Source organism: Mizuhopecten yessoensis, unplaced genomic scaffold (genome assembly GCF_002113885.1).
Source record: "Mizuhopecten yessoensis strain PY_sf001 unplaced genomic scaffold, ASM211388v2 scaffold8463, whole genome shotgun sequence".
NCBI classification, from domain to species: Eukaryota; Metazoa; Mollusca; class Bivalvia; order Pectinida; family Pectinidae; genus Mizuhopecten; species Mizuhopecten yessoensis.
Genome location: NW_018407560.1, coordinates 233041 through 260161, shown reverse-complemented (window position 1 = coordinate 260161; position 27121 = coordinate 233041). Strand labels below are relative to the sequence as shown.

The 27121-nt window shown below is 37.5% G+C and overlaps 2 protein-coding genes across 2 annotated transcripts in view; one reads left to right on the top strand and one right to left on the bottom strand.

Annotated features, from left to right (window-relative positions):
• LOC110456006 (TBCC domain-containing protein 1-like) overlaps nucleotides 1-6339 on the top strand; it is a gene marked incomplete at its 5' end in the record, with an annotated part of 18196 nt that extends 11857 nt beyond the window's left edge. Inside the window, 4 exons of the mRNA XM_021506516.1 lie at nucleotides 598-773; nucleotides 1979-2076; nucleotides 2639-2788; nucleotides 5425-6339. Of these exons, the coding sequence (XP_021362191.1) occupies nucleotides 598-773; nucleotides 1979-2076; nucleotides 2639-2788; nucleotides 5425-5520 (520 nt within the window). The remainder of the gene's footprint in view (nucleotides 1-597; nucleotides 774-1978; nucleotides 2077-2638; nucleotides 2789-5424) is intronic.
• A 4706-nt stretch (nucleotides 6340-11045) lies between these two features.
• The window catches only part of LOC110456007 (putative phospholipase B-like 2), a 39946-nt gene continuing 23870 nt past the window's right edge, over nucleotides 11046-27121 (bottom strand). The window contains exons 6-11 of the mRNA XM_021506517.1: nucleotides 25859-26019; nucleotides 21606-21698; nucleotides 18627-18698; nucleotides 15406-15558; nucleotides 13841-14000; nucleotides 11046-11651 (exon numbers count right to left, since the gene is read on the bottom strand). Coding sequence (XP_021362192.1) covers nucleotides 11430-11651; nucleotides 13841-14000; nucleotides 15406-15558; nucleotides 18627-18698; nucleotides 21606-21698; nucleotides 25859-26019 — 861 coding nt within the window. The 3' untranslated portion in view covers nucleotides 11046-11429. The remainder of the gene's footprint in view (nucleotides 11652-13840; nucleotides 14001-15405; nucleotides 15559-18626; nucleotides 18699-21605; nucleotides 21699-25858; nucleotides 26020-27121) is intronic.

Here is a 27121-nt window from a genome sequence, read left to right as displayed (position 1 = left end):
ATCTGTCTGTACATAGTGACTCAAAGAGTCAGAGTTTATCTGTCTGTACATAGTGACTCAAAGAGTCAGAGTTTATCTGTCTGTACATAGTGACTCAAAGAGTCAGAGTTTATCTGTCTGTACATAGTGACTCAAAGAGTCAGAGTTTATCTGTCTGTACATAGTGACTCAAAGAGTCAGAGTTTATCTGTCTGTACATAGTGACTCAAAGAGTCAGAGTTTATCTGTCTGTACATAGTGACTCAAAGAGTCAGAGTTTATCTGTCTGTACATAGTGACTCAAAGAGTCAGAGTTTATCTGTCTGTACATAGTGACTCAAAGAGTCAGAGTTTATCTGTCTGTACATAGTGACTCAAAGAGTCAGAGTTTATCTGTCTGTACATAGTGACTCAAAGAGTCAGAGTTTATCTGTCTGTACATAGTGACTCAAAGAGTCAGAGTTTATCTGTCTGTACATAGTGACTCAAAGAGTCAGAGTTTATCTGTCTGTACATAGTGACTCAAAGAGTCAGAGTTTATCTGTCTGTACATAGTGACTCATAGAGTCAGAGTTTATCTGTCTGTTTTAGTCATCATGTATGTTTTGTGTTTTCTAGTGGAAGCACACTTTGCAACCTGCACTTGATGACCCCCAGCAGGCCGATGCTCCTTGGGGGCAATGACACTATCCTCCTTGCCCCTTACCACACCCACTACCCTTGCCTGGAGGATCATCTAACCACAGCAGGGCTGTGTGCTGACAGAAACCTATGGGACCAGCCATTATGTGTGGGTAAGTGTGGCTGTGTACTGGGTAAAGAGGAGGCTGTGTAAGGAGGCAAAGGCATTTGTGTGGAAAGAAACTGGCAGTATCAGGGTCATATGGAAGAAAGGGAGATGTTATTTACTGTTTTCTGAGTATGGGGAGGGGCTGTGTATAGAGGGGAGGGGCTGTGTATAGAGGGAAGGGGCTGTGTATAGAGGGAAGGGGCTGTGTGTTTGAGATTGGGGGTCTGTGTGTATAGGAGATGATATTTAATGTACTGTATAGAGGGGAGGGTCTGTGTATAGAAGGAGATGATATATACTGTACTGTATAGAGGGGAGGGTCTGTGTATAGAGGGGGCTGTGTATAGAGGACAGGGGAGGGACTGTGTGTTTGAGATTGGGGGTCTGTGTGTAGAGAAGGAGATGATATATACTGTACTGTATAGAGGGGAGGGTCTGTGTATAGAGGGGGCTGTGTATGGAGGACAGGGGAGGGGCTGTGTGTTTGAGATTGGGGGTCTGTGTGTATAGAAGGAGATGATATATACTGTACTGTATAGAGGGGAGGGTCTGTGTATGGAGGACTGGGGCTGTGTATGGAGGACAGGGGAGGGGCTGTGTGTTTGAGATTGGGAGTCTGTGTGTATAGAAGGAGATGATATTTACTGTACTGTATAGAGGGGAGGGTCTGTGTATAGAGGGGGCTGTGTATAGAGGGGAGGGGCTGTGTATAGAGGGGAGGGGCTGTGTATGGAGGACAGGGGAGGGGCTGTGTGTTTGAGATTGGGGGTCTGTGTGTATAGAAGGAGATGATATATACTGTACTGTATAGNTGTGTATAGAGGCGGGGGCTGTGAATGGAGGACAGGGGAGCGGCTGTGTGTAGAGGGGAGGGGCTGTGTGTAGAGGGGGAGGGTGTGTGTAGAGGAGGAGGGGCTGTGTGTAGAGGGGGAGGATGTGTGTAGAGGGGGAGGATGTGTGTAGAGGGGAGGGGCTATGTGTAGAGGATGAGGGGCTGTGTGTAGAAGGGGAGGATGTGTGTAGAGGAGGAGGGAGTGTGTAGAGGAGGAGGGGCTGTGTGTAGAGGAGGAGGGGATGTGTGTAGAGGAGGAGGGGCTGTGTGTAGAGGAGGAGGGGCTGTGTGTAGAAGGGGAGGATGTGTGTAGAGGAGGAGGGGCTGTGTGTAGAGGAGGAGAAGTTGACACTTACTGTAGACTGTGTATATTGTAGGACCTGAGCACAAAGATGAGACGCCGGTGTGGGAACTGTTGCCTGTCCAAGAATTTTTCACTTTTAACATTCCCTTTCAAATGGAGGGCACCACAATGGTAAGTGTAGAAGATGTCGGAGGGGGTCGGGAAGTATACTGAAATCCAAAGGGGTTTCTCTCTGTCCTTTTGTCTGTTAATACTCATAATATTGTACCAAAAACCTGGTTGGTGGATACCAACTAGGTTTTTGGTACTGCACAGACATAAATGAATATTTATTCATATCTTAGCACTGAAACGTTTGCGTCCCTGGTATGTAAAAGCCATGCTCTCATATTCCAGCATATCGTCTGGTATCCCCAACCATGGTATTCAGAAGGTTTTTAATCGAAAATATACTAGGTGAGCTATTCAGGCCTGTAGGCCTCTTGTATATCTGATATTCTCTGTCAGCTATAAGTACAAAATTTTGTATGGGAGTACTTCCTTAGACGGCAGTGTGTCATACATAGAAATAGGGGGACTATGGCCTTCACCTCTTTATATCTAATCCTATAGGGGGACTATGGCCTTCACCTCTTTAATCCTAATTGTGTAACATCACAGGCTTACTGCGTTTATCAAATGTTGACTTTAAATACTACAAGATATAAGTACTAATCTGAGTCTGTAAACACAGGACATTCCTGGTGGCCTGCCTACCAAGTACCAGAAAGCGGTCACTCAGCGCCAGAAGATGATAGATAGCTGGCAGAAAACAGTGAAAGAGGCAGGATTAAGCCGTGAACAACGCAAAGAGTTTCAAGCTTTAGTAGAAACCAGATTCCATGTAAGTGTACTGTACCATTTTAATGGTAAATATATTTTGTGATTGATTGAACATATATTTTGTTTTAAATGCAATGGGATGACAAGTTCGGTCATAATAGCTAAAAATCCTAGTGATGTAAAATAAACACATGTTATCAAATATGGAAATTCATCTGTTTCCTATAAAAATGAGAACATGGCAGGTGAGTTATTCAGGCCCCTCAGCCTCTTGTTACTTAGAGGTAATTCTCCTTAAGGCCTAGGAGGAGGATTTTGGCTAGTACCATGCTGATTTGGGCCTCTCATTACTGAAATACGGGACATGATTGAAGTTGTCATAAGCAACATCAGAAAAAAATATTACCGGGTTTACTTGCCTTCATCCAGATCATTAAAATTTCAGCCTTTGTAGTTTAAGTATGTGATTTTATTAAAATTTCAGTCCTTGTAGTTTAAGTCCATGATTTTATTTAAATTTTAGTCCTTGTAGTTTAAGTATGTGATTTTATTAAAATTTCAGTTCTTGTAGTTTAAGTCCATGATTTTATTTAAATTTCAGCCTTTGTAGTTTAAGTATGTGATTTTATTAAAATTTCAGTCCTTGTAGTTTAAGTCCATGATTTTATTAAATTTTCAGTTCTTGTAGTTTAAGTATGTGATTTTATTTAAATTTTAGTCCTTGTAGTTTAAGTATGTGATTTTATTAAAATTTCAGTTCTTGTAGTTTAAGTATGTGATTTTATTTAAATTTTAGTCCTTGTAGTTTAAGTATGTGATTTTATTTAAATTTCAGTCCTTGTAGTTTAAGTATGTGATTTTATTTAAATTTTAGTCCTTGTAGTTTAAGTCTGTGATTTTATTTAAAAATTTTAGTCCTTGTAGTTTAAGTCCATGATTTTATTAAAATTTCAGTCCTTGTAGTTTAAGTACGTGATATAATTAAAATTTTGAAAATTCACACCTGCCAAGTTACTTGACCTGCAAAGATTGGGGCATGTTTTGGAATCTCTTATATTGCATTGTTAAAGATTGAAATATTTAAATACTCATGGATGACTTTAAAAAGCTTAATCATCTGTTGGGGCCATGATTTTTATCGTTAAATAGACCTTGATAGAATGGCACCAACAACAGAAGGTGTGCAGTGTAATTACAGGTCTCTGTAACCTTCAGGCATGAAGTTGATGTGAAAATCTTGTCTGGATGTAAACTTTTAAACATTGTATATATCCTGGTGTATACCCACAGAGAGTAGGCAGTTTACTTTAATTAGGTCACCATGACCTTCACCTGTAGGTCAAAGATCACATAACTGGTAGCTGCAAAATTTCAATTTTAAAGCTGATCAAGATATCGCAATGAAACTTGAAGAGTACCTGAGGGTGTGTAGTGTATTTTTTTACACAAAAATGAGTCCCTTTTGCCCATGGATGCTCCAGGCCAAATTTGGATGAAATCCCTCATATAGAACAAATGGTGAAGGATTTTAAAGATTTAAACCTCGAGTTCCCCTTTTGAGCCCCGCTCCTCTGCACCCAAAGGGGCCACACCCACCATTTTTACAAACTTGAGTGCCCTTGGCCCAAGGATACTCCAGACCAAATTGGGATAAAATCCCTTAATCCCTATGGAAGAAGAAAGATTTCAAATGTTTTACCTCTATTTACCATATTGGGCCCTGCACCCAGGGAGTCCAAACCCACCGTTTATACAAAATCGAGTCCCTTTTGCCCAAGTATGCTCCAGACCAAATCGGGGGTTAAATCCCTATGGTAGAAGAATCCCTAAAATCCCTGTGGTAGAAAGGTTAACCTCTATTTCCCCTATTGGGCCCTGCTACTCTGCCCCAAGGGGGCCACACCCACCATTTATACAAAATTGAGTTCCCTTGGCCCAAGGATGCTCCAGACCAAATTTAGTCGAAATCTACTTGATCGTTCAGGAATAGTAGTGTTTTAAATGAAAAGTTGACAGACGGCCAGGTGGACGGACTACGGACGCTGCGGTACAGCATAAGGTCACCGTGGTCCTTCAGACCAGGTGAGCTTAAAAGTACAAACATTACAGTAGTAACTTTTTAATCTGTCAGGGTACTGTGGCCTTCAGCATAATAACTTTTTAATCTGTCAGGGTACTGTGACCTTCATCATAATAACTTTTTAATCTGTCAGGGTACTGTGACCTTTAGCATAATAACTTTTTAGTCTGTCAGGGTACTGTGACCTTCAGCATAATAACTTTTTAATCTGTCTGGGTACTGTGACCTTCAGCATAATAACTTTTTAATCTGACAGGGTACTGTGACCTTCAGCATAATAACTTTTTAATCTGACAGGGTACTGTGACCTTCAGCATAATAACTTTTTAATCTGTCAGGGGACTGTGACCTTCAGCATAATAACTTTTTAATCTGTCAGGGTACTGTGACCTTCAGCATAATAACTTTTTTAATGCATTCATTCATATAATTGCATTTTATAACTAAAGTAGTCTTTTCAAAATCAGCAAATAATAAGGGAAGACAGAAAACAAAAACGAATCTGTAGAGTTTAGATTGCCTTGACCTTCACCTCTAGATCAAATGTTAAATAATTCCCAAACAAATGTGAACATGGCAGATCTCTAGTTTTGTATTATTGACTTGTGATGTTGTAGGTGTGGCTAGCAGAAACGGGTTACAAGCGGGAACTCGATAGTCTGGTGGCTCCTCTTCACTCTAACAAGTCAGCACAGCCTGGGGGAGTCAAATGACTTACACAAGTTGTGTCCAGTGACAGAGGAGAGGTGTCCAGTAGCGTAGGAAAGAGCTGGAAACCATTGGTCATTACTGTTCTAGTTATAATAATGTACATCAAAGATAATGTGTCTTGGCCAAACATAGTTTTGTGCGTTAAGTCGAGTAGTCACGATTATGAGGCAATGACAAAAGGAATTTTAAAAGACTTTTAAGAAAATGTAAAGAATTTCATTGGTCAATCACTTTGTGCTGATTTTCTTCTTTGTTTTGATCCTAGACAGTTAATATCAATCCACATTCAACTACAATGTTTCCTATGTTTTTAAATTAAATTTTCAAAATTGTTCTACAAAGTAAAATGAGCCATAAGCCATATAGGCTACCTGTCTTTAGAAACACAAGTCTACTGGAATCAAATTTCTACTGAAAACACCTGTCTTTAGAAACACCTGTCTACAGAAAACACCTGTATATACAAACACCTGTCTACAGAAAACACACATCTATACAAACACCTGTCTACAGAAAACACACGCCTATACAAACACCTGTCTACAGAAAACACACGCCTATACAAACACCTGCCTTTTGAATTTGAACATTAGGCAACTCTATCTGTAAATTTAAAGTTCATGTTTCAATATTTCTAATGAAGTATTTGTACAGTGTGGATCAATGACTCAGATGAAGAATTTTTGAATCTAGCGCTACCATAATCCGTCCATTGTTTGAGAATATTTACAATTTCATTGCATATTTATGTATATACATTTATCACATAATGTTCTGTGTTATCCAGTGGATATTTGTTTGCATATTAACCCATGTTATATGACCTATCAGCCCTGTGATTGGTTGTAATTTTCAATTGTGACCTCACGCCTAGGACAAGTACATGACGTCAAAGACTTACGCACTAGAGTCAAAATGGCGGCCTTCTACATTTCAAGGTAACAAGAAAATTGTTGTTTTACACGAATAAATGCCACAAATCTTGATTATGTGATAAAAAAGATCTTTAACTTGTTTTCAGTTCATATGGAATTGATGAAACTTGTCACCATTTTTTTATTTTAGCTCGCCAGAGGCTCGCTAAATTGAAGAATTCTTAGACTCGTTTCATAAATTCCATATGAAATGAAAACTCATATAAGATCCTATATGTAGGTAATTTTTAGCTGAAGGAGGAAAGTAGTGGATCCCATTTTATCTTCATTGTGGACACTCTCATCTCATGTTTATGTTCTCACTGTCATCTCATGTTTATGTTCTCACTGTCATCTCATGTCTATGTTAGTTCTCACTCTCATCTCATGTTTATGTTCTCACTGTCATCTCATGTTTGTTAGTGCTCACTGTCATCTCATGTCTATGTTAGTTCTCACTATCATCTCATGCTTATGTTCTCACTGTCATCCCATGTTTATGTTCTCACCGTCATCTCATGTATATGTTAGTTCTCACTCTCGTCTCATGTTTATGTTCTCACTTTCATCTCATGTCTATGTTAGTTCTCACTCTCATCTCATGTTTATGTTGGTTCTCACTGTCATCTCATGCTTATGTTCTCACTGTCATCCCATGTTTATGTTAGTTCGCACTGTCATCTCATGTTTCTGTTAGTTCTCATTTTTGTTAGTTCTCACTGTCCTCTCATGTTTATGTTCTAACTGTCATCTCATGTTTCTGTTAGTTCTCATTTTTGTTAGTTCTCACTGTCATCTCATGTTTATGTTAGTTCTCACTGTCATCTCATGTTAATGTTAGTTCTCACTGTCATCTCATGTTTATGTTAGTTCTCATGTTTGTTAGTTCTCACTGTCATCTCATGTTTGTTAGTTCTCACTGTCATCTCATGTTTATGTTAGTTCTCATTGTCTTCTCATGTTTATGTTAGTTCTCACTGTTTTATTGTTTTGATTTAAAAGTGAAATTCATCATTTTCACTGATTGATTTATTTTACTGCTGGAAATCTAATTAAAAGTCTTTTGAAAAACTAATCTGTTTTGAATTTTCTTTTTGTCGTTGCATTCATTGATCCCTTAAGCTCCAGGACAGATACATTGATCAACAAAACTTCATATGTATTTCAATGATATCACAATACCTCATATGTATGTCAATGATATCACAATACCTTGTGTGTATGTCAATGATATCACAATACCTCATATGTGTGTCAATGATATCACAATACCTTGTGTATATATCAATGATATCACAATACCTCATATGTATGTCAATGATATCACAATACCTTGTGTGTATGTCCTGATTTTGTATGCAACTAATCTAATCTAATGTGTTCATAGTCTTTAAAGTATATTGTAGGCCAAGGTCTTAAGATGTTATTGCTCCATTTTCAAGTGGGTCAAAAATTCAATGGTTGCCATTCGTCATAGGTCAAAATCTAAAAATGATCATAACTCGAAAACTGTTGATTATACAACATTCATTTGTAGATATTCTTCGGGGCTAACTTTTTCCCATGACATGTTAATACAAAAATTGTCGGATAGAATTCCTCGCTGTTGGGTCAAAGGTTACCAAGTTTTCAATTTTGTTTGAAAAAAACCCTTCAAATTGTTTGCCAGCAATTTCTAGTTAAAGCTGGGGTTTTTTTTAGCTCAAACAAACCGCATCAGTAAGCTTATGGTGTGTGGCAGCATCGACAGTAAGCTTATGGTGTGAGGCCACATCAGTAAGCTTATGGTGTGAGGCCACATCAGTAAGCTTATGGTGTGAGGCCACATCAGTAAGCTTATGGTGCGAGGCTGCATTAGTAAGCCTATGGTGTGAGGCCACATCACTAAGCTTATGGTGTGAGGGTTCATGTCAAATTTCTTTGAATGGCTTCTGAAAAACCCTAGGTCCTGATATTTGGCCATTAGGTACCTGGCATGGAGTGCTACAAAATAGCTTGATGTAAATTACCTTAGCCTGCTCTGAAGGTCAGTGGGGTGAAGTTAGTTAGGAACTTCAAACAACATTAAAATGACCAGTAGTGCAAATCTTTTTTAGTCCATACACTTTCTTAAATGACCTCAGCTGTTGATAGGACATTAAACCCTGAACAACCATCCCTGGGTCGTACAATTGATATCCCAGTCATATAACTATGTATTTCCTTTCTGGGCAAAGAGCAGCAACTTGCTTGTAGGATGAGCACCGGTATCTGGCCCTGCCCCTGGGGTCTTGTAGGATGAACACCGGTATTCGGCCCTGCCCCTGGGGTCTTGTAGGATGAGCACCGGTCTCCGGCCCTGCCCCTGGGGTCTTGTAGGATGAGCTCCGGTATCTGGCCCTGCCCCTGGGGTCTTGTAGGATGAGCACCGTTATCTGGCCCTGCCCCTGGGGTCTTGTAGGAGGAGCACCAGTATCTGGCCCTGCCCCTGTGGTCTTGTAGGATGAGCACCGGTATCTGGCCCTGCCCCTGTGGTCTTGTAGGATGAGCACTGGTATCCGGCCCTGCCCCTGGGGTCTTTTAGGATGAGCACCGGTATCCGGCCCAGCCCCTTGGGTCTTGTAGGATGAGCACCGGTATCTGGCCCTGCCCCTGGGGTCTTATAGGATGAGCACCGGTATCCGGCCCTGCCCCTGGGGTCTTGTAGGATGAGCACCAGTATCTGGCCCTGCCCCTGGGGTCTTGTAGGATGAGCACTGGTATCCGGCCCTGCCCCTGGGGTCTTTTAGGATGAGCACCGGTATCCGGCCCAGCCCCTTGGTTCTTGTAGGATGAGCACCGGTATCTGGCCCTGCCCCTGGGGTATTGTAGGATGAGCACCGGTATCTGGCCCTGCCCCTTGGGTCTTATAGGATGAGCACCGGTATCCGGCCCTGCCCCTGGGGTCTTGTAGGATGAGCACCGGTATCCGGCCCTGCCCCTGGGGTCTTAATTTCTGGTCATTACATGGGAAATATTGAGATCCCTACTCCAGAACCATATTATATAAACCAGATCACTATGATCTCAACCAGTTCTGCTGTGAAGCAACATATTGGGATTGGAGAGACAGAGCTTGAAATGAAATTTGGAAACGTTTGCAATACTAATCTGAATGAGGATGCCATGATTGCTTAAATATTCAGGTGAATGATAGGGTCTCTAAATGTTCTCCTTTCTTCAATACAGATTTACACCAAATCAAAATTTGCAACGATTCATTTTGCGGATTCATGTCAAAGAGATAATGAGTTCTAATAATCAGGAAGCAAAAATATATTGATAGCCAAACTAAAGCCTTGCACTCCTGAATACTGGCTTTACAGTAACTTGAAAGGAAGATTATTCCAAAATTTTATGGTTTTAATACCACATATTTCTCCAAACATTATTGTTCAGGAAATATTTCCAGTGTTTTCAGAAGGAAAATGTGCTATAGTGCAGTGCATTGTCAATTCCTCCCAAACAGCGAGAATATCTGCCATGGTAACTTAATTATCCAAGTGAGTGGTACAGGCCCTCCAGGCCACTTGTTTCATTTTTTCACACTTGACAAAACAGTCCACATTACATTACCTATACAAACCAAACAACATCCCACATCGTCAGTAATTCAAATTAAGATGAAAATTAGCGGTTATACTTGAAATTATGGAGCCAATCCAATAAAAACAGGAAATGAATTATGAATTAAATACTTTATTACATCCTCCAATTTCTCATTATATATATTCTTTATTCTATACAGTTCATTAATCCTGCCACCATTTACCCACTTATCTTACTTTCTTGCCAGGTAAAAGGGTTGACTGGATTAATGAGTCATCACATTGACTTTGTCGTGAACATCTTATATAATAATTACATAAACATTTTGTGACATTGAATGAATCTGTGTGTACAAGCTTTCAATCTTCATACACACACAATGTTTCCTAACCTCCAACATATTATACTTACAGCAGTCCACTCTACCTAAAATTTAGTAAAGCATACCAGTCATGTCAACCCCACCTGGTACTGGCCGGATTGTATTTAATCCCCTAATTTCCAGGTAGAAGCCTCGGCAATCATCTAAGGTTTAAGTAACGAGGCATATATCACACCTACAGAATGTATGTAATCTTACAAACACCATAAACTACTAACAGATCTGGGCAACAGAACAACTACATATGGCAGCCATCTTAGATTATAGGATCCAGATTTTTAACTCACCTGGCCCGAAGGATTTGTCTGTGCTGTACATAACTTTACATGTATATCACACTGTGGTAATATGAACTTGATGTGTACTGATTTAGTTACAAATATTTAATATATATATATAGATTATTTTTTTGTTTTTGTTTAACAGTGATTAAAAATACAATTAATAAAATAATCACTGTTTGGAGGAAGGTCACACTACTATTGCCATATAAACACAGGTTACAACGGACACAATTCAGGTCAACAAATCATTTCTCAACTCACAGTTTTAGCTCACCTGCCCGAACATCTTCTTAAAAACCAAAAGGCCTAGGGTGATGATATTTGGCCAGAAGCAAACTAGGATGAAGGGCTACCAAGGTTGTTCAAATAAATGACCTTCACCTATTTTCAAGGTCACAGGGGTCAAATATGTTAAAAACTTTAAACAACTTCTTCTGGGCCTCTTGTTGTATTAATTTAGAAAACTGGAACAAGACACCATTGTCCTTGTGTTGTAGTATGTAGATAGTAGATAGAACAGTTTTTGTCCAAGGTCTCCATCAAATACATCAACACCAAATACATCAACATCAAACACATCAACACCAAACACATCAATATATAAATAGTAATGATAAAGCTCATAGCTCTATGATTATTTAACAGTTTAGTTTGCTTGGTCTTTGCAGTGTTCATCTACTTTATACTGAACTTGTTAGTGAATTGTGAAGGAATCAAGACAATTTTATTTGGAATGGCACTTTTGGTTGACACAGATTTTGTGACTAGTGTATTCCTTTATGTTCAGGTTTGTATAAAGGATAAGGCTTGTAGTTGACTGTTCCGTCAAACTGGATGGGGTCAAAGTTGAAGATGTCAGGGTGGCCAGCATGAGGGCATTCATCAGCAAAGTCTGCCGTACTCCACTGGAAGGGTGGCTGCTGGTCAGAGGTTGGTCCACTGACCGTTACAAAGGTGTGAGCTTGGAACAGTCCAGCACTGGTCACCTACACCAAAAATACAGTGAAAAGAGTTTTCAAAAGCAATATAAAGTGAGCATAACCAAACTCTCCATTCTATTTTCAGCCTGTTTTCCCCTTATGTTTTTAGCCTGTTTTCCCCTTATGTTTTTAGCCTGTTTTCCCCTTATGTTCTCAGCCTGTTTTCCCCTTATGTTTTTAGCCCACCATCAGAGTCAAATCGCCCTGCGTCTGGTCTGTCCGTGGTCCGTCCGTCCATCATTCATTGTCCGTCCTTTAACAATTTTTGTTATCGCTATTTCTCAGGAAGTACCAGAGGGATCTTTCTCAAATTTGATATGTAGGTTCCCCATGATCCCTAGTTGTGCATGTTTGTTTGAGACTGATCATAAAAACAAAATGGTCAAAGGAAGAACTTATCAGATCTTTCTCATATTGCAATGATCGGTTCTATTTCTGTCACATTAAGGTAATAAGATTGTGTCGCCATTTCTCAGTAGAATTTCCTCAAATTTTGTAGTTATATTGCTTTGAAGTAAAGAAAATTTTCTGCCACAAAAAAAATATAGGTTGTCATAATTTTATGGAATTCAAATAAAAATTTATGTAAAAAGGAGTGACTTGAAAAAAACAATGAAAGACAAAATATTTTTAAACAATGAAAGACAAAATATTTTGCAAAATAATGTCATTAAAAAAGATACTGCCATAGATAAGTATAACATTAATGTATATCAGTTTAATTAATGCTGAAATTATGTCAAATAAATTTTCTATAAACGATTAAAAATTGACATTTTATAATAAAATCATATGCACATAGTAATTGCAGGTAAGAGTTATCTTTCTTGAAAAAATCACAGTAGTGAAATAGGTAGCCGGTTTCCTGAAGTACAGAAAATGGATACATGTGGCTCATTGATAAAAAAAAACCTGAATTAATGCCTGCATTGCTTTGAAATACTTTAATATTGAGAGAAAACACTGTTCTGTCAATAATAAACATACAATATTCATCAGTTTAATATTAAACATTCGAATATACGGAAATTGTGATACTGTCTCTCTACACTGGATTTTCAACTAGGGATGTACTTTCTACTTCCGTTTATCAATACACTCCCTATGACCTTAAGTACTGTACTAGTAAATATGTGAAATGACAAACTCACTTTGAAGGTTGTCTTTTATACACAGCAGTATTAAGTTTAGATCAAAAGTTACCTCAAGGTGCATTTACTGTTAAGATGACTTGATCAAACAGATTAGAGAAAAGATCAAACGGACAAAGAACTTATAAAGATGGTACAGAGGTGGGCGCCAAGATCCCTCTGGGATCCCTTGTTAGCTCAACTGGTCCGAAGGACCATGGTGAGCTTATGCCATACCACAGCGTCTGTCGTCCGTCCGTCAACTTTTCCTTTAAAACGCTACTAGTCATTAACGACTTAGCAGATTTTGACCAAATTTGGTAAAAAGCAACCTTGGGGGAAGGAGAACAAATTTTGTATAAATGGTGGGTCTGACCCCTCTGGGTGCTGAGGGGCGGGGCCCAATAGGGGTAATATAGAAAATTCTTTAAAATCCTCCTTCTTCTGTAGGAATGAAAGGATTTGTTCCATATTTGGTAAGAAGCATCTTTGGGTGAAGGGGAACCAATTTTGGATTAAACATGCTACACTGACTTACACTAACCCTCAACAGACAACAGGCCAACACACGCTACACTGATCTACACTAACCCTCAACAGATAACAGGCCAACATACACTACACTGATCTACACTAACCCTCAACATACAACAGGCCAACACACACTACACTGATCTACACTAACCCTCAACAGACAACAGGCCAACACACACTACACTGATCTACACTAACCCTCAACACATGCTACACTGATCTACACTAACCCTCAATAGACAACAGGCCAACACACGCTAAACTGATCTACACTAACCCTCAACAGATAACAGGCCAACATACGCTACACTGATCTACACTAACCCTCAACAGATAACAGGCCAACATACGCTACACTGATCTACACTAACCCTCAACAGATAACAGGCCAACACACGCTACACTGATCTACACTAACCCTCAACATACTCTACACTGATCTACACTAACCCTCAACAGACAACAGGCCAACACACACTACACTGATCTACACTAACCCTCAACATACGCTACACTGATCTACATATATACCTTCATGTCAGTGCCTCCATGTGACCTATGACCTAGAGCACTGATTGGATAACTGCCACTTGCAGGATTCAGGTCACATCGTGCAGATATTGCATTCTCAGCACTGTAAGGGGGTGTGCAATTACATCTGGACAGAGGATCGTGGGTAAAGTCATTGTATCTGAAATAAACAACAGCAATATCATAGGGTGGAACAGTATACGCTAGTCTCATGCACCGACATACTCATCAATCCTTATGATGCTTTCTGTTTTAAAATGTATGAAAATATCAAAATATAACTAGAACAAGCACTTGATTTTTCAGTTTAATAATTTTTGGATGTGGTAAAAGGAAAAACATATTGGACTTAATGTCACTAGCTGAGAGAATATCCTTTAATGCTCACTTTACTAATGAGGTATCAGTGAGTGAAAGCCAAATATTAATTGTGTGCAGTTGTGAGTCAGTAACAAGTGACCAGATGGTTCATCACTGTGACATACCTCTAGTCGAATCAGTAATAAGTGACTAGATGGTTCACCACTGTGACATACCTCTAGATGATTCAGTAACAAATGACTAGATGATTCACCACCTCTAGTTGAGTCAGTAACAAGTGACAAGATGGTTCACCACTGTGACATACCTCTAGTCGAATCAGTAATAAGTGACTAGATGGTTCACCACTGTGACATACTTCTAGTTGAGTCAGTTACAAGTGACTAGATGGTTCACCACCTCTAGTTGAGTCAGTAACAAGTGACAAGATGGTTCACCATTGTGACATACCTCTAGATGATTCAGTAACAAATGACTAGATGATTCACCACTGTGACATACTTCTAGTTGAGTCAGTAACAAGTGACTAGATGGTTCACCACCTCAAGTCGAGCCAGTAACAAGTGACTAGGTGGTTTACTATCTCTAGTCGAGTCAGTAACAAGTGACTAGATGGTTCACCACCTCAAGTCGAGTCAGTAACAAGTGACTAGATGGTTCACTTCCTTTAACATCACTATGGTCCAATATAAAGATGGATGTACTTGCTAAGTCTTTTTTGATACAAAAATATTTATTCTCAAATATGCAATGAGCTGATATTGGTTGCAGGGTAAAAAAGACAGAAGTTAAATTTTGTACAAAATTACAGTGATTTTTTTTTATTGAAGCAAAAGTTGTGTGAATAGTGCATAGAACATTGTCAAAACAAAACTCTTATTGACTCTAATACCACTATACTTAAAGGCATGCAGAATACCACTTTACTTAAAGACATGCAGAATACCACTATACTTAAAGTCATGCAGAATACCACTATACTTAAAGGCATGCAGAATACCACTATACTTAAAGGCATGCAAAATACCACTTTACTTAAAGGCATGCAAAATACCACTTTACTTAAAGGCATGCAGAATACCACTATACTTAAAGGCATGCAGAAACGAAATTTAATTGCTTACTCATGGAGAAATATGAAAAAATCAGCAAGAGCTTCTATATATATAGATAACGACATTTCACACTGATGAACAGTTACCTCATGTCATAGATAACAACATTTCACACTGATGAACAGTTACCTCATGAGTTTGATCATGGAGTCGAGATCCACCACCCTGTGATGATCGCGACCGAAGATGAGAGCTCGTGGAGTCTTGTCCCAGGTGAACCAGTCGCCATACTTCTCCACCATGTCAGGCATTCCACTCATATTGAACACTTTGTCAAAGTACCTAACACAATAATTATGTCATTGTAAGTCACTTCATTATGATTTACTTTAAATATGTCACAATATTTTTAAACAATAGTTACTTATTCATGTTAAGCATCTTATATGTTCATGTTCAGTGTCTTATCTATTCAGGTTAAATGTCATATCTGTTCATGTGTCATAGCTATTCAGGTTAAATGTCATATCAGTTCATGTTAAGTGTCTAATCTGTTCATGTTAAGTGTCATTTCTGTTCATGTTACGTGTCTTATCTGTTCATGTTAAGTGTCATATCTGTGCATGTTAAGTGTCTTATCTGTTCATGTTAAGTGTCATATCTGTTCATGTTAAGTGTCATATCTGTGCATGTTAAGTGTCTTATCTGTTCATGTTAAGTGTCATATCTGTGCATGTTAAGTGTGTAATCTGTTCATGTTAAGTGTCATACCTGTTCATGTTAAGTGTCATATCTGTTCATGTTAAGTGTCATATCTGTTCATGTTAAGTGACATATATGTTCATGTTACGTGTCATATCTGTTCATGTGTCCGATCTTTTCATGTTAAGTGTGTAATCTGTTCATGTTAAGTGTCATATCTGTTCATGTTAAGTGTGTAATCTGTTCATGTTACGTGTCTTATCTGTTCATGTTACATGTCTTATCTGTTCACGTTTAGTGTCTAATCTGTTCATGTTAAATGTCTCATCTGTTCATTTATGTGTCATATCTGTTCATGTGTCTAATCTGTTCATGTTAAGTGTCTCATCTGTTCATGTTAAGTGTCATTTCTGTTCATGTTAAATGTCTCATCTGTTCATTTAAGTGTCATATCTGTTCATGTGTCTAATCTGTTCATGTTACGTGTCTTATCTGTTCATGTTACATGTCTCATCTGTTCATTTAAGTGTCATATCTGTTCATGTAACATGTCATATCTGTTCATGTGTCCGATCTTTTCATGTTAAGTGTCATATCTGTTCATGTTAAGTGTCATATCTGTTCATGTTAAGTGTCATATCTGTGCATGTTAAGTGTGTAATCTGTTCATGTTAAGTGTCATATCTGTTCATGTTAAGTGTCATATCTGTGCATGTTAAGTGTGTAATCTGTTCATGTAAAGTGTCATATCTGTTCATGTTAAGTGTCTAATCTGTTCATGTTAAGTGTCTGATCTGTTCATGTTAAGTGTCTGATCTGTCCATGTTGTTATGACTGTGATGATGCATTGTTATACTGTTCTGTTGTTTACCTGTTATGACTGTTATGATACATTGTTATACTGTTCTGTTGTTTACCTGATGTTATGACTGTGATGATACATTGTTATACAGTTCTGTTGTTTACCTGTTGTTATAAGTGTCATATCTGTTCATGTTAAGTGTTATATCTGTTCATGTTAAGTGACATATATGTTCATGTTACGTGTCATGTCTGTTCATGTGTCCTAACTTTTCTTTTTAAGTGTGTAATCTGTTCATGTTAAGTGTCATACCTGTTCATGTTAAGTGTCATATCTGTTCATGTTAAGTGTCTAATCTGTTCATGTTAAGTGTCTGATCTGTTCATGTTATGTGTCTGATCTGTCCATGTTGTTATGACTGTGATGATGCATTGTTATACAGTTCTGTTGTTTACCTGTTGTTATAAGTGTCATATCTGTTCATGTTAAGTGTTATATCTGTTCATGTTAAGTGACATATATGTTCATGTTACGTGTCATGTCTGTTCATGTGTCCTAACTTTTCTTTTTAAGTGTGTAATCTGTTCATGTTAAGTGTCATATCTGTTCATGTTAAGTGTCTAATCTGTTCATGTTAAGTGTCTGATCTGTTCATGTTAAGTATCTGATCTGTCCATGTTGTTATGACTGTGATGATGCATTGTTATACTGTTCTGTTGTTTCCCTGTTGTTATGACTGTGATGATACACTGTTATAATGTTCTGTTGTTTACCTGTTGTTATGACTTGATATGACACATGAACAGATATGACACTTAACTTGAACAGATCAGACAAATGAACAGATTAGACACTTAACATTAAATCACCACGTATAGCTGTTAATTCTACTTACGGTACATTGTAGCTTGTCCAGTAAGTGTGTTTTACTTACGGTACATTGTAGCTCGGCCAGTAAGTGTGTTTTACTTACGGTACATTATAGCTCCGCCAGTAAGTGTGTTTTACTTACGGTAACTGTGATGATACATTGTTATACTGTTCTGTTGTTTACCTGGTGTTATGACTGTGATGATACAGGGTTATACGGTTCTGTTGTTTACCTGTTGTTATGACTGTAATGATACACTGTTATACTGTTCTGTTTTTTTCCTGTTATGACTGTGATGATACACTGTTATGTTGTTTACCTGTTGTTATGACTGTGATGATACACTGTCATACTGTTCTGTTGTTTACCTGTTGTTATGACTTGATATGACACATGAACAGATATGACACTTAACTTGAACAGATCAGACACATATGACTGTGATGATACACTGTTATACTGTTTTGTTGTTTACCTGTTGTTATGACTGTGATGATACACTGTTATACTGTTCTGTTGTTTACCTGTTGTTATGACTTGATATGACACATGAACAGATATGACACTTAACTTGAACAGATCAGACACATGAACAGATTAGACACTTAACATTAAATCACCACGTATAGCTGTTAATTCTACTTACGGTACATTGTAGCTTGTCCAGTAAGTGTGTTTTACTTACGGTACATTGTAGCTCGGCCAGTAATTGTGTTTTACTTACGGTACATTGTAGCTCGGCCAGGAAGTGTGTTTTACTTACGGTACATTGTAGCTCGGCCAGTAAGTTTGTTTGACTTACGGTACATTGTAGCTCGGCCAGTAAGTGGGTTTTACTTACGGTACATTATAGCTCCGCCAGTAAGTGTGTTTTACTTACGGTACATTGTAGCTTGTCCAGTAAGTGGGTTTACTTACGGTACATTATAGCTCGGCCAGTAAGTGTGTTTTACTTACGGTACATTATAGCTCCGCCAGTAAGTGTGTTTTACTTACGGTTCATTGTAGCTCGGCCAGTAAGTGTGTTTTACTTACGGTACATTGTAGCTCGGCCAGTAAGTTTGTTTCATTAGCAGCGGAGTCAGGTCCTCGTACTCAATCAATCCCCTGTAACATAGGAAAACAGATATCAAAATGAATTCATTATTTTCAAACAAAATTCAATTGCATAAACCAAACTCCTAACAAGAGGCCTAGAGGGCCTGTATTACTCACCTGGATATTTAAGCTTCATTGTGGGGGGTATAATAATTTATCTAGAGGTATGTAATTTATTTGTTAATGTTTGAAAATATTTCCAGTATTAAAATTCATTTAACTGCTATAAAATCATTTCACTGCATCAAAAACATGACGATTACATGTTGATTTTATTCTGAGATTCTCTAACAGATAACGGAATACATCTCAGATCATTCAAGTTCTCCAACACTATCTATACAACAGGGAAGAGTCGAATAATCAGATAAATCACATATTTGTATTGGCCCCGAGATCACATATTTGTATTGGCCCCGAGATCACATATTTGTATTGGCCCCGAGGATTTATTCCAGTTTTACTGTAGGTGAACATCAGTTATTTGAGAAAAGTTTAACGCATAGAAATAAGTGTGCTTGAAAAAACATTTTAAAATGCTTTTTTTAAACATAATAATTGATTAGTTGTGAAACTTCGCTGTTTTTAAAAAAAAATCTCCAAATGTTAGATATGCAGCTAAACCAACTATGTGGTATTTTAAATGATAAACTGACAATGAGTTTGTTATTCGTTCGAAAATATGTACATTTCTATCTCTCCACTAACAGCTAATATCATAGGCAGCTTCATAAAGTAATGAAATATTGAAATCACTACATTGACAATTGTTGTTTTCTTCAAAAGGTAGATTAAACTGGAAGTCAGCTTTCTAAACAAGTTAAATAGTAATAACTAAGAAATTACACAAATACAATTACAAGACAATCAACTTTGTTTTTAAAATACATCCTCTACAGAAATATTGAGTCTATGTCATACAAATGTACTGTTGGAATCTCTGGCATACAAATGTACTATTGGAGTCTCTGACATACAAATGTACTGTTGGAGTCTCTGACATACAAATGTACTGTTGAAGTCTCTGACATACAAATGTACTGTTGAAGTCTCTGACATACAAATGTACTGTTGAAGTCTCTGACATACAAATGTACTATTGCAGTCTCTGTCATACAAATGTACTGTTGGAGTCTCTGGCATACAAATGTACTATTGGAGTCTCTGACATACAAATGTACTGTTGAAGTCTCTGACATACAAATGTACTGTTGAAGTCTCTGACATACAAATGTACTGTTGAAGTCTCTGACATACAAATGTTCTATTGAAGTCTCTGTCATACAAATGTACTGTTGAAGTCTCTGGCATACAAATGTACTGTTGGAGTCTCTGACATACAAATGTACTGTTGAAGTCTCTGGCATACAAATGTTCTATTGGCGTCTCTGGCATACAAATGTACTGTTGAAGTCTGACATACAAATGTACTGTTGAAGTCTCTGTCATACAAATGTACTGTTGGAGTCTCTGACATAAAAATGTACTGTTGGAATCTCTGACATACAAATGTACTGTTGGAGTCTCTGACATACAAATGTACTGTTGGATTCTCTGGCATACAAATGTACTGTTGGAGTCTCTGGCATACAAATGTACTGTTGAAGTCTCTGGCATACAAATGTACCGTTGGAGTCTCTGACATACAAATGCACTGTTGAAGTCTCTGACATACAAATGTTCTATTGGTGTCTCTGACATACAAATGTACTGTTGGATTCTCTGGCATACAAATGTACTGTTGGAGTCTCTGACACAAAAATGTACTGTTGGAATCTCTGACATACAAATGTACTGTTGAAGTCTCTAACATACAAATGTTCTGTTGAAGTCTCTGTCATACAAATGTACTGTTGAAGTCTCTCACATACAAATGTACTGTTGAAGTCTCTAACATACAAATGTTCTGTTGAAGTCTCTGTCATACAAATGTACCGTTGGAGTCTCTGACATACAAATGCACTGTTGAAGTCTCTGACATACAAATGTTCTCTTGGCGTCTCTGACATACAAATGTACTGTTGAAGGCTCTGTCATACAAATGTACTGTTGAAGTCTCTCACATACAAATGTACTGTTGAAGTCTCTGTTATACAAATGTACTGTTGAAGTCTCTGATATACAAATTGTACTGTTGAAGTCTCTGACATACAAATGTCCTGTTGAAGTCTCTGTCATACAAATGTACCGTTGGAGTCTCTGACATACAAATGCACTGTTGAAGTCTCTGACATACAAATGTCCTGTTGAAGTCTCTGTCATACAAATGTACCGTTGGAGTCTCTGACATACAAATGCACTGTTGAAGTCTCTGACATACAAATGTCCTGTTGAAGTCTCTGTCATACAAATGTACTGTTGAAGTCTCTGTTATACAAATGTACTGTTGAAGTCTCTGACATACAAATGTCCTGTTGAAGTCTCTGTCATACAAATGTACTGTTGAAGTCTCTCACATACAAATGTACTGTTGAAGTCTCTAACATACAAATGTTCTGTTGAAGTCTCTGTCATACAAATGTACTGTTGAAGTCTCTCACATACAAATGTACTGTTGAAGTCTCTGTCATACAAATGTACTGTTGGAGTCTCTGACATAAAAATGTACTATTGGAATCTCTGGCATACAAATGTACTGTTGGAGTCTCTGACATAAAAATGTACTGTTGGAATCTCTGGCATACAAATGTACTGTTGGAGTCTCTGACATACAAATGTACTGTTGGAGTCTCTGGCATACAAATGTACTGTTGGAGTCTCTGTTTGTGGTGTTTGTTAGTTTACATGTGTCATCTGATGTTTGATAATTTACAGGTGTCATCTGATGTTTTCGGTGTTTGACAGTTTACATGTGTCATCTGCTGTTTGTGGTGTTTGAAGCAATAACATGTGAAGTATTTTGCAGTGTTTACTTACGGAATTTGTTCCAGAACATACAAGACTCCTGTCAGATCTGTCCTCCCTGGAACAAATTGTTTGTAGTCCACAACCATCCACTCATTGTTATACCTACAACAAAGTTATAACTACAACAAAGTTATACCTACAACAAAGTTATAACTACACCAAAGTTATACCTACAACAAAGTTATACCTACAACAATGTTATACCTACAACAAAGTTATACCTACAACAATGTTATACCTACAACAAAGTTATACCTACAACAATGTTTTACCAACAAAAAAGTTATACCTACAACAAAGTTATAACTACAACAAAGTTATACCTACAACAAAGTTATACCTACAACAATGTTTTACCAACAAAAAAGTTATACCTACAACAAAGTTATAACTACAACAAAGTTATACCTACAACAAAGTTATACCTACAACAATGTTATACTTACAACAAAGTTATACCTAAAACAAAGTTATACCTACAACAAAGTTATAACAACAACAAAGTTATACCTACAACAGAGTTATACCTACAACAATGTTTTACCAACAAAAAAGTTATACCTACAACAAAGTTATAACTACAACAAAGTTATACCTACAACAAAGTTATACATACAACAAAGTTATACCTACAACAAAGTTATACCTGCAACAATGTTATAACTACACCAAAGTTATACATACAACAAAGTTATACATACAACAAAGTTATACCTACAACAATGTTATACCTACAACAAAGTTATACCTACAACAAAGTTATACCTACAACAAAGTTATACCTACAACAAAGTTATACCTACAACAAAGTTATACCTACAACAAAGTTATACCTACAACAAAGTTATACCTACAACAAAGTTATACCTACAACAAAGTTATACCTACAACAAAGTTATACCTACAACAAAGTTATACCTACAACAAAGTTATACCTACAACAAAGTTATACCTACAACAAAGTTATACCTACAACAAAGTTATACCTACAACAAAGTTATACCTACAACAAAGTTATACCTACAACAAAGTTATACCTACAACAATGTTATACCTACAACAAAGTTATACCTACAACAAAGTTATACCTACAACAAAGTTATACCTACAACAAAGTTATACCTACAACAAAGTTATACCTACAACAAAGTTATACCTACAACAAAGTTATACCTACAACAAAGTTATACCTACAACAAAGTTATACCTACAACAAAGTTATACCTACAACAAAGTTATACCTACAACAAAGTTATACCTACAACAAAGTTATACCTACAACAAAGTTATACCTACAACAAAGTTATACCTACAACAAAGTTATACCTACAACAAAGTTATACCTACAACAAAGTTATACCTACAACAATGTTATACCTACAACAAAGTTATACCTACAACAATGTTATACCGACAACAAAGTTATACCTACAACAAAGTTATACCTACAACAATGTTATACCTCAAACAAAGTTATACCTAAAACAAAGTTATACATACAACAAAGTTATACCTACAACAAAGTTATAACTACACCAAAGTTATACATACAACAATGTTATACCTACAACAATGTTATACTTACAACAAAGTTATACCTACAACAATGTTATAACTACACCAAAGTTATACATACAACAAAGTTATACCTACAACAATGTTATACCTACAACAAAGTTATACCTACAACAAAGTTGTACCTACAACAAAGTTATTCATACAACAAAGTTATACCTACAACAATGTTATACCTAAAACAAAGTTATACCTACAACAAAGTTATACCTAAAACAAAGTTATAACTACACCAAAGTTATACCTACAACAATGTTATACCTACAACAATGTTATACCTACAACAAAGTTATAACTACACCAAAGTTATACCTACAACAAAGTTATAACAACACCAAAGTTATACCTACAACAAAGTTATACCTACAACAAAGTTATACCTAAAACAGAGTTATACATACAACAATGTTATACCGACAACAAAGTTATACATACAACAAAGTTATACCTACAACAAAGTTATACCTACAACAGAGTTATACCTAAAACAAAGTTATACCTACTACAAAGTTATACATACAACAAAGTTATGCCGACAACAAAGTTAAACATACAACAAAGATATGTACCACGGTGGAATGTTAAATGAGCAGGTCGGACTGAACTGTGGTAGATATGTACCTACAACAAAGTTATACATGCAACAAAGATATGTACCACGGTGGAATGTTAAATGAGCAGGTCGGACTGAACTGTGGTAGATATGTATACCTACAACAATGTTTTACCAACAAAAAAGTTATACCTACAACGTTATACCTACAACAATGTCATACCTACAACAATGTTTTACCAACAAAAAAGTTATACCTACAACAACGTTATACATACAACAAACTTATACATAAAACAAAGTTATACCTGCAACAAAGTTATACATACGACAAAGATATGTACCACTGTGTAATATTAAATGAGCAGGTCGGGCTGTACTGTGGTAGATATATACCACTGTGGAATGTTACGTGAGCAGGTTCGACTATACTGTGGTAGATATGTACCTACAACAAAGTTAGACCTACAACAAACTTATACCTACAACAGAGCTATACCTAAAACAAAGTTGTACCTACAACAAAGTTAGACCTACAACAAACTTATACATAAAACAAAGTTGTACCTACAACAAAGTTACACATACAACAAAGTTACACCTACAACAAAGTTATCCCTACAACAATGTTATACCGACAACAAAGTTATACCTAAAACAAAGTTATACCTACAACAAAGTTATACATACAACAAAGATATGTACCACTGTGGAATGTTAAATGAGCAGGTTGGACTGAACTGTGGTAGATATGTACCACTGTGGAATGTTAAATGAGCAGGTTGGACTATACTGTGGTAGATATGTACCACTGTGGAATATTAAATGAGCAGGTCGGTCTGTACTGTGGTAGATATGTACCACTGTGGAATGTTAAATGAGCAGGTGGGACTATACTGTGGTAGATATGTACCACTGTGGAATATTACATGAGCAGGTTGAACTGTACTGTGGTAGATATGTACCACTGTGGAATGTTACATGCGCAGGTTGGACTGTACTGTGGTAGATATGTACCACTGTGGAATGTTACATGCGCAGGTTCAACTGTTCTGTGGTAGATATGTACCACTGTGGAATAATACATGAGCAGGTTGAACTGTACTGTGGTAGATATGTACCACTGTGGAATGTTAAATGAGCAGGTTGGACTGTACTGTGGTAGATATGTACCACTGTGGAATGTTACATGAACAGGTTGGACTGTACTGTGGTAGATATATACCACTGTGGAATGTTACATGAGCAGGTTCGACTGTACTGTGGTAGATATGTACCACTGTGAAATGTTAAATGAGCAGGTTGGACTGTACTGTGGTAGATATGTATCACTGTGGAATGTTACATGAGCAGGTTGGACTATACTGTGGTAGATATGTACCACTGTGGAATGCTACATGAGCAGGTTGGACTGTACTGTGGTAGATATGGACCACTGTGGAATGTTACATGAGCAGGTTGGTCTCTACTGTGGTAGATATGTACCACTGTGGAATGCTACATGAGCAGGTTGGACTGTACTGTGGTAGATACGTACCACTGTGGAATGTTACATGAGCAGGTTCGACTGTACTGTGTAGATATGTACCACTGTGAAATGTTAAATGAGACTGTGGAATGTTAAATGAGCAGGTTGGACTGTACTGTGGTAGATATATACCACTATGGAATGTTACATGAGCAGGTTCGACTGTACTGTGTAGATATGTACCACTGTGAAATGTTAAATGAGCAGGTTGGACTGTACTGGGGTAGATATGTACCACTGTGGAATGTTACATTAGCAGGTTGGTCTCTACTGTGGTAGATATGTACCACTGTGGAATGCTACATGAGCAGGTTGGACTGTACTGTGGTAGATGTAACCAGAGGCACTAATACCTGCTGTGAAATGTTAAATGAGCAGGTTGGTCTGTACTGTGGTAGATATGTACCACTGTGAAATGTTAAATGAGACTGTGGAATGTTAAATGAGCAGGTTGGACTATACTGTGGTAGATATGTACCACTGTGGAATGCTACATGAGCAGGTTGGACTGTACTGTGGTAGATATGTATCACTGTGGAATGTTACATGAGCAGGTTGGACTGTACTGTGGTAGATGTAACCAGAGGCACTAATACCTGTACTTACGTGCCACTGTTGAAGTGTGCGAAGGCATCCACCCATTCCTTGCCTGTCCTAGCTATCCGGTTGGCTACCATTGACCTGATGCCCTCAGGAACACTCTCTGTGGGATGGATGTAGGACCACAGGGTGTCATTTGAGTTTCCAATTGTTGTCTCCATACTTACCTAGTAAATACCATGTAACCATGTATGTCTCATATTCAATTTATCAGATTAGCTATCTTAACACTACTATCTGATATTGTCACACAAGGTATTACTGTGACAATTTTTATGCCGGATTCAAAATATTGAATTGTGTATCTGATCGTGCACATGTGTTAGAATCAAATGAACTCTCCACATAAGCAGTTTCATCAGTTGCCCACAGTTTCAATAAACATTTCTGTATTCAGAGGTGGATCAAGGATCAATAAACAGATCCAGGACTGATAACTCATGGTGCTAAATGCATGCAATTAACAGGACAAAGGTCCCTTTCCAAGCACTGAAGGTGTAAAAGCCATCCAGGTGGATCTAGAGGCATAACACACCCCTCCCCCTGGGAAAAGATTGAAGTCTTTAATTTAGTCAAATTTAAGGTATTTTGATGTTTTTTGGCACGTTAGCATTATTTTTCTATGGAAACAAAGTAAATTAAAACAATTTCCAATATTTATAAAAGCAAGAGGCCCAGAGGGCCTGTATTGCTCACCTGGATAATATAGCAATCATGGGCAAATATTCTCAATAAAAGGAATTTTGCATATATTTCCAAAGATTCAATATTCGTGGCCTAGAAATGTTCCAGATTTAATGAAACTTCATTATGAAATCTACTACCTGTAACTGAGTCAGATCAGGTCAAGCTGCATTTGAATGCTTCCGCATAAAAAAGGTAGTCCAACCTTACAAAGTAGACACTGTATTTCACAGTGTAAATTATAGTTTATCTATAGACATCAGATATCTAACAACATCAAATCAATACATACAACGACAAAACAGAATATTTATAATGCAAATGGTGATTTCAAGCCGTTAACGTGCGGATGAATACATCGCTGTGTTAAAACTTCGTGAAATGTCACGTAAAGGTACCAAACAGATCAGACGAGATAGAAACATCTAGTATGGGGTTTGACAAGGGATATCTCTGTATGAGGTGCGAGAGTACTATATGTAAGCATGCTACTGGTCATCATTAAGGGCCTCTTCGTAAATGAAGAAGAAGTCGTTTAAAGGTGACCCCTTTGACCTTAGAAATACGTCAAGGCCATTTATTGGG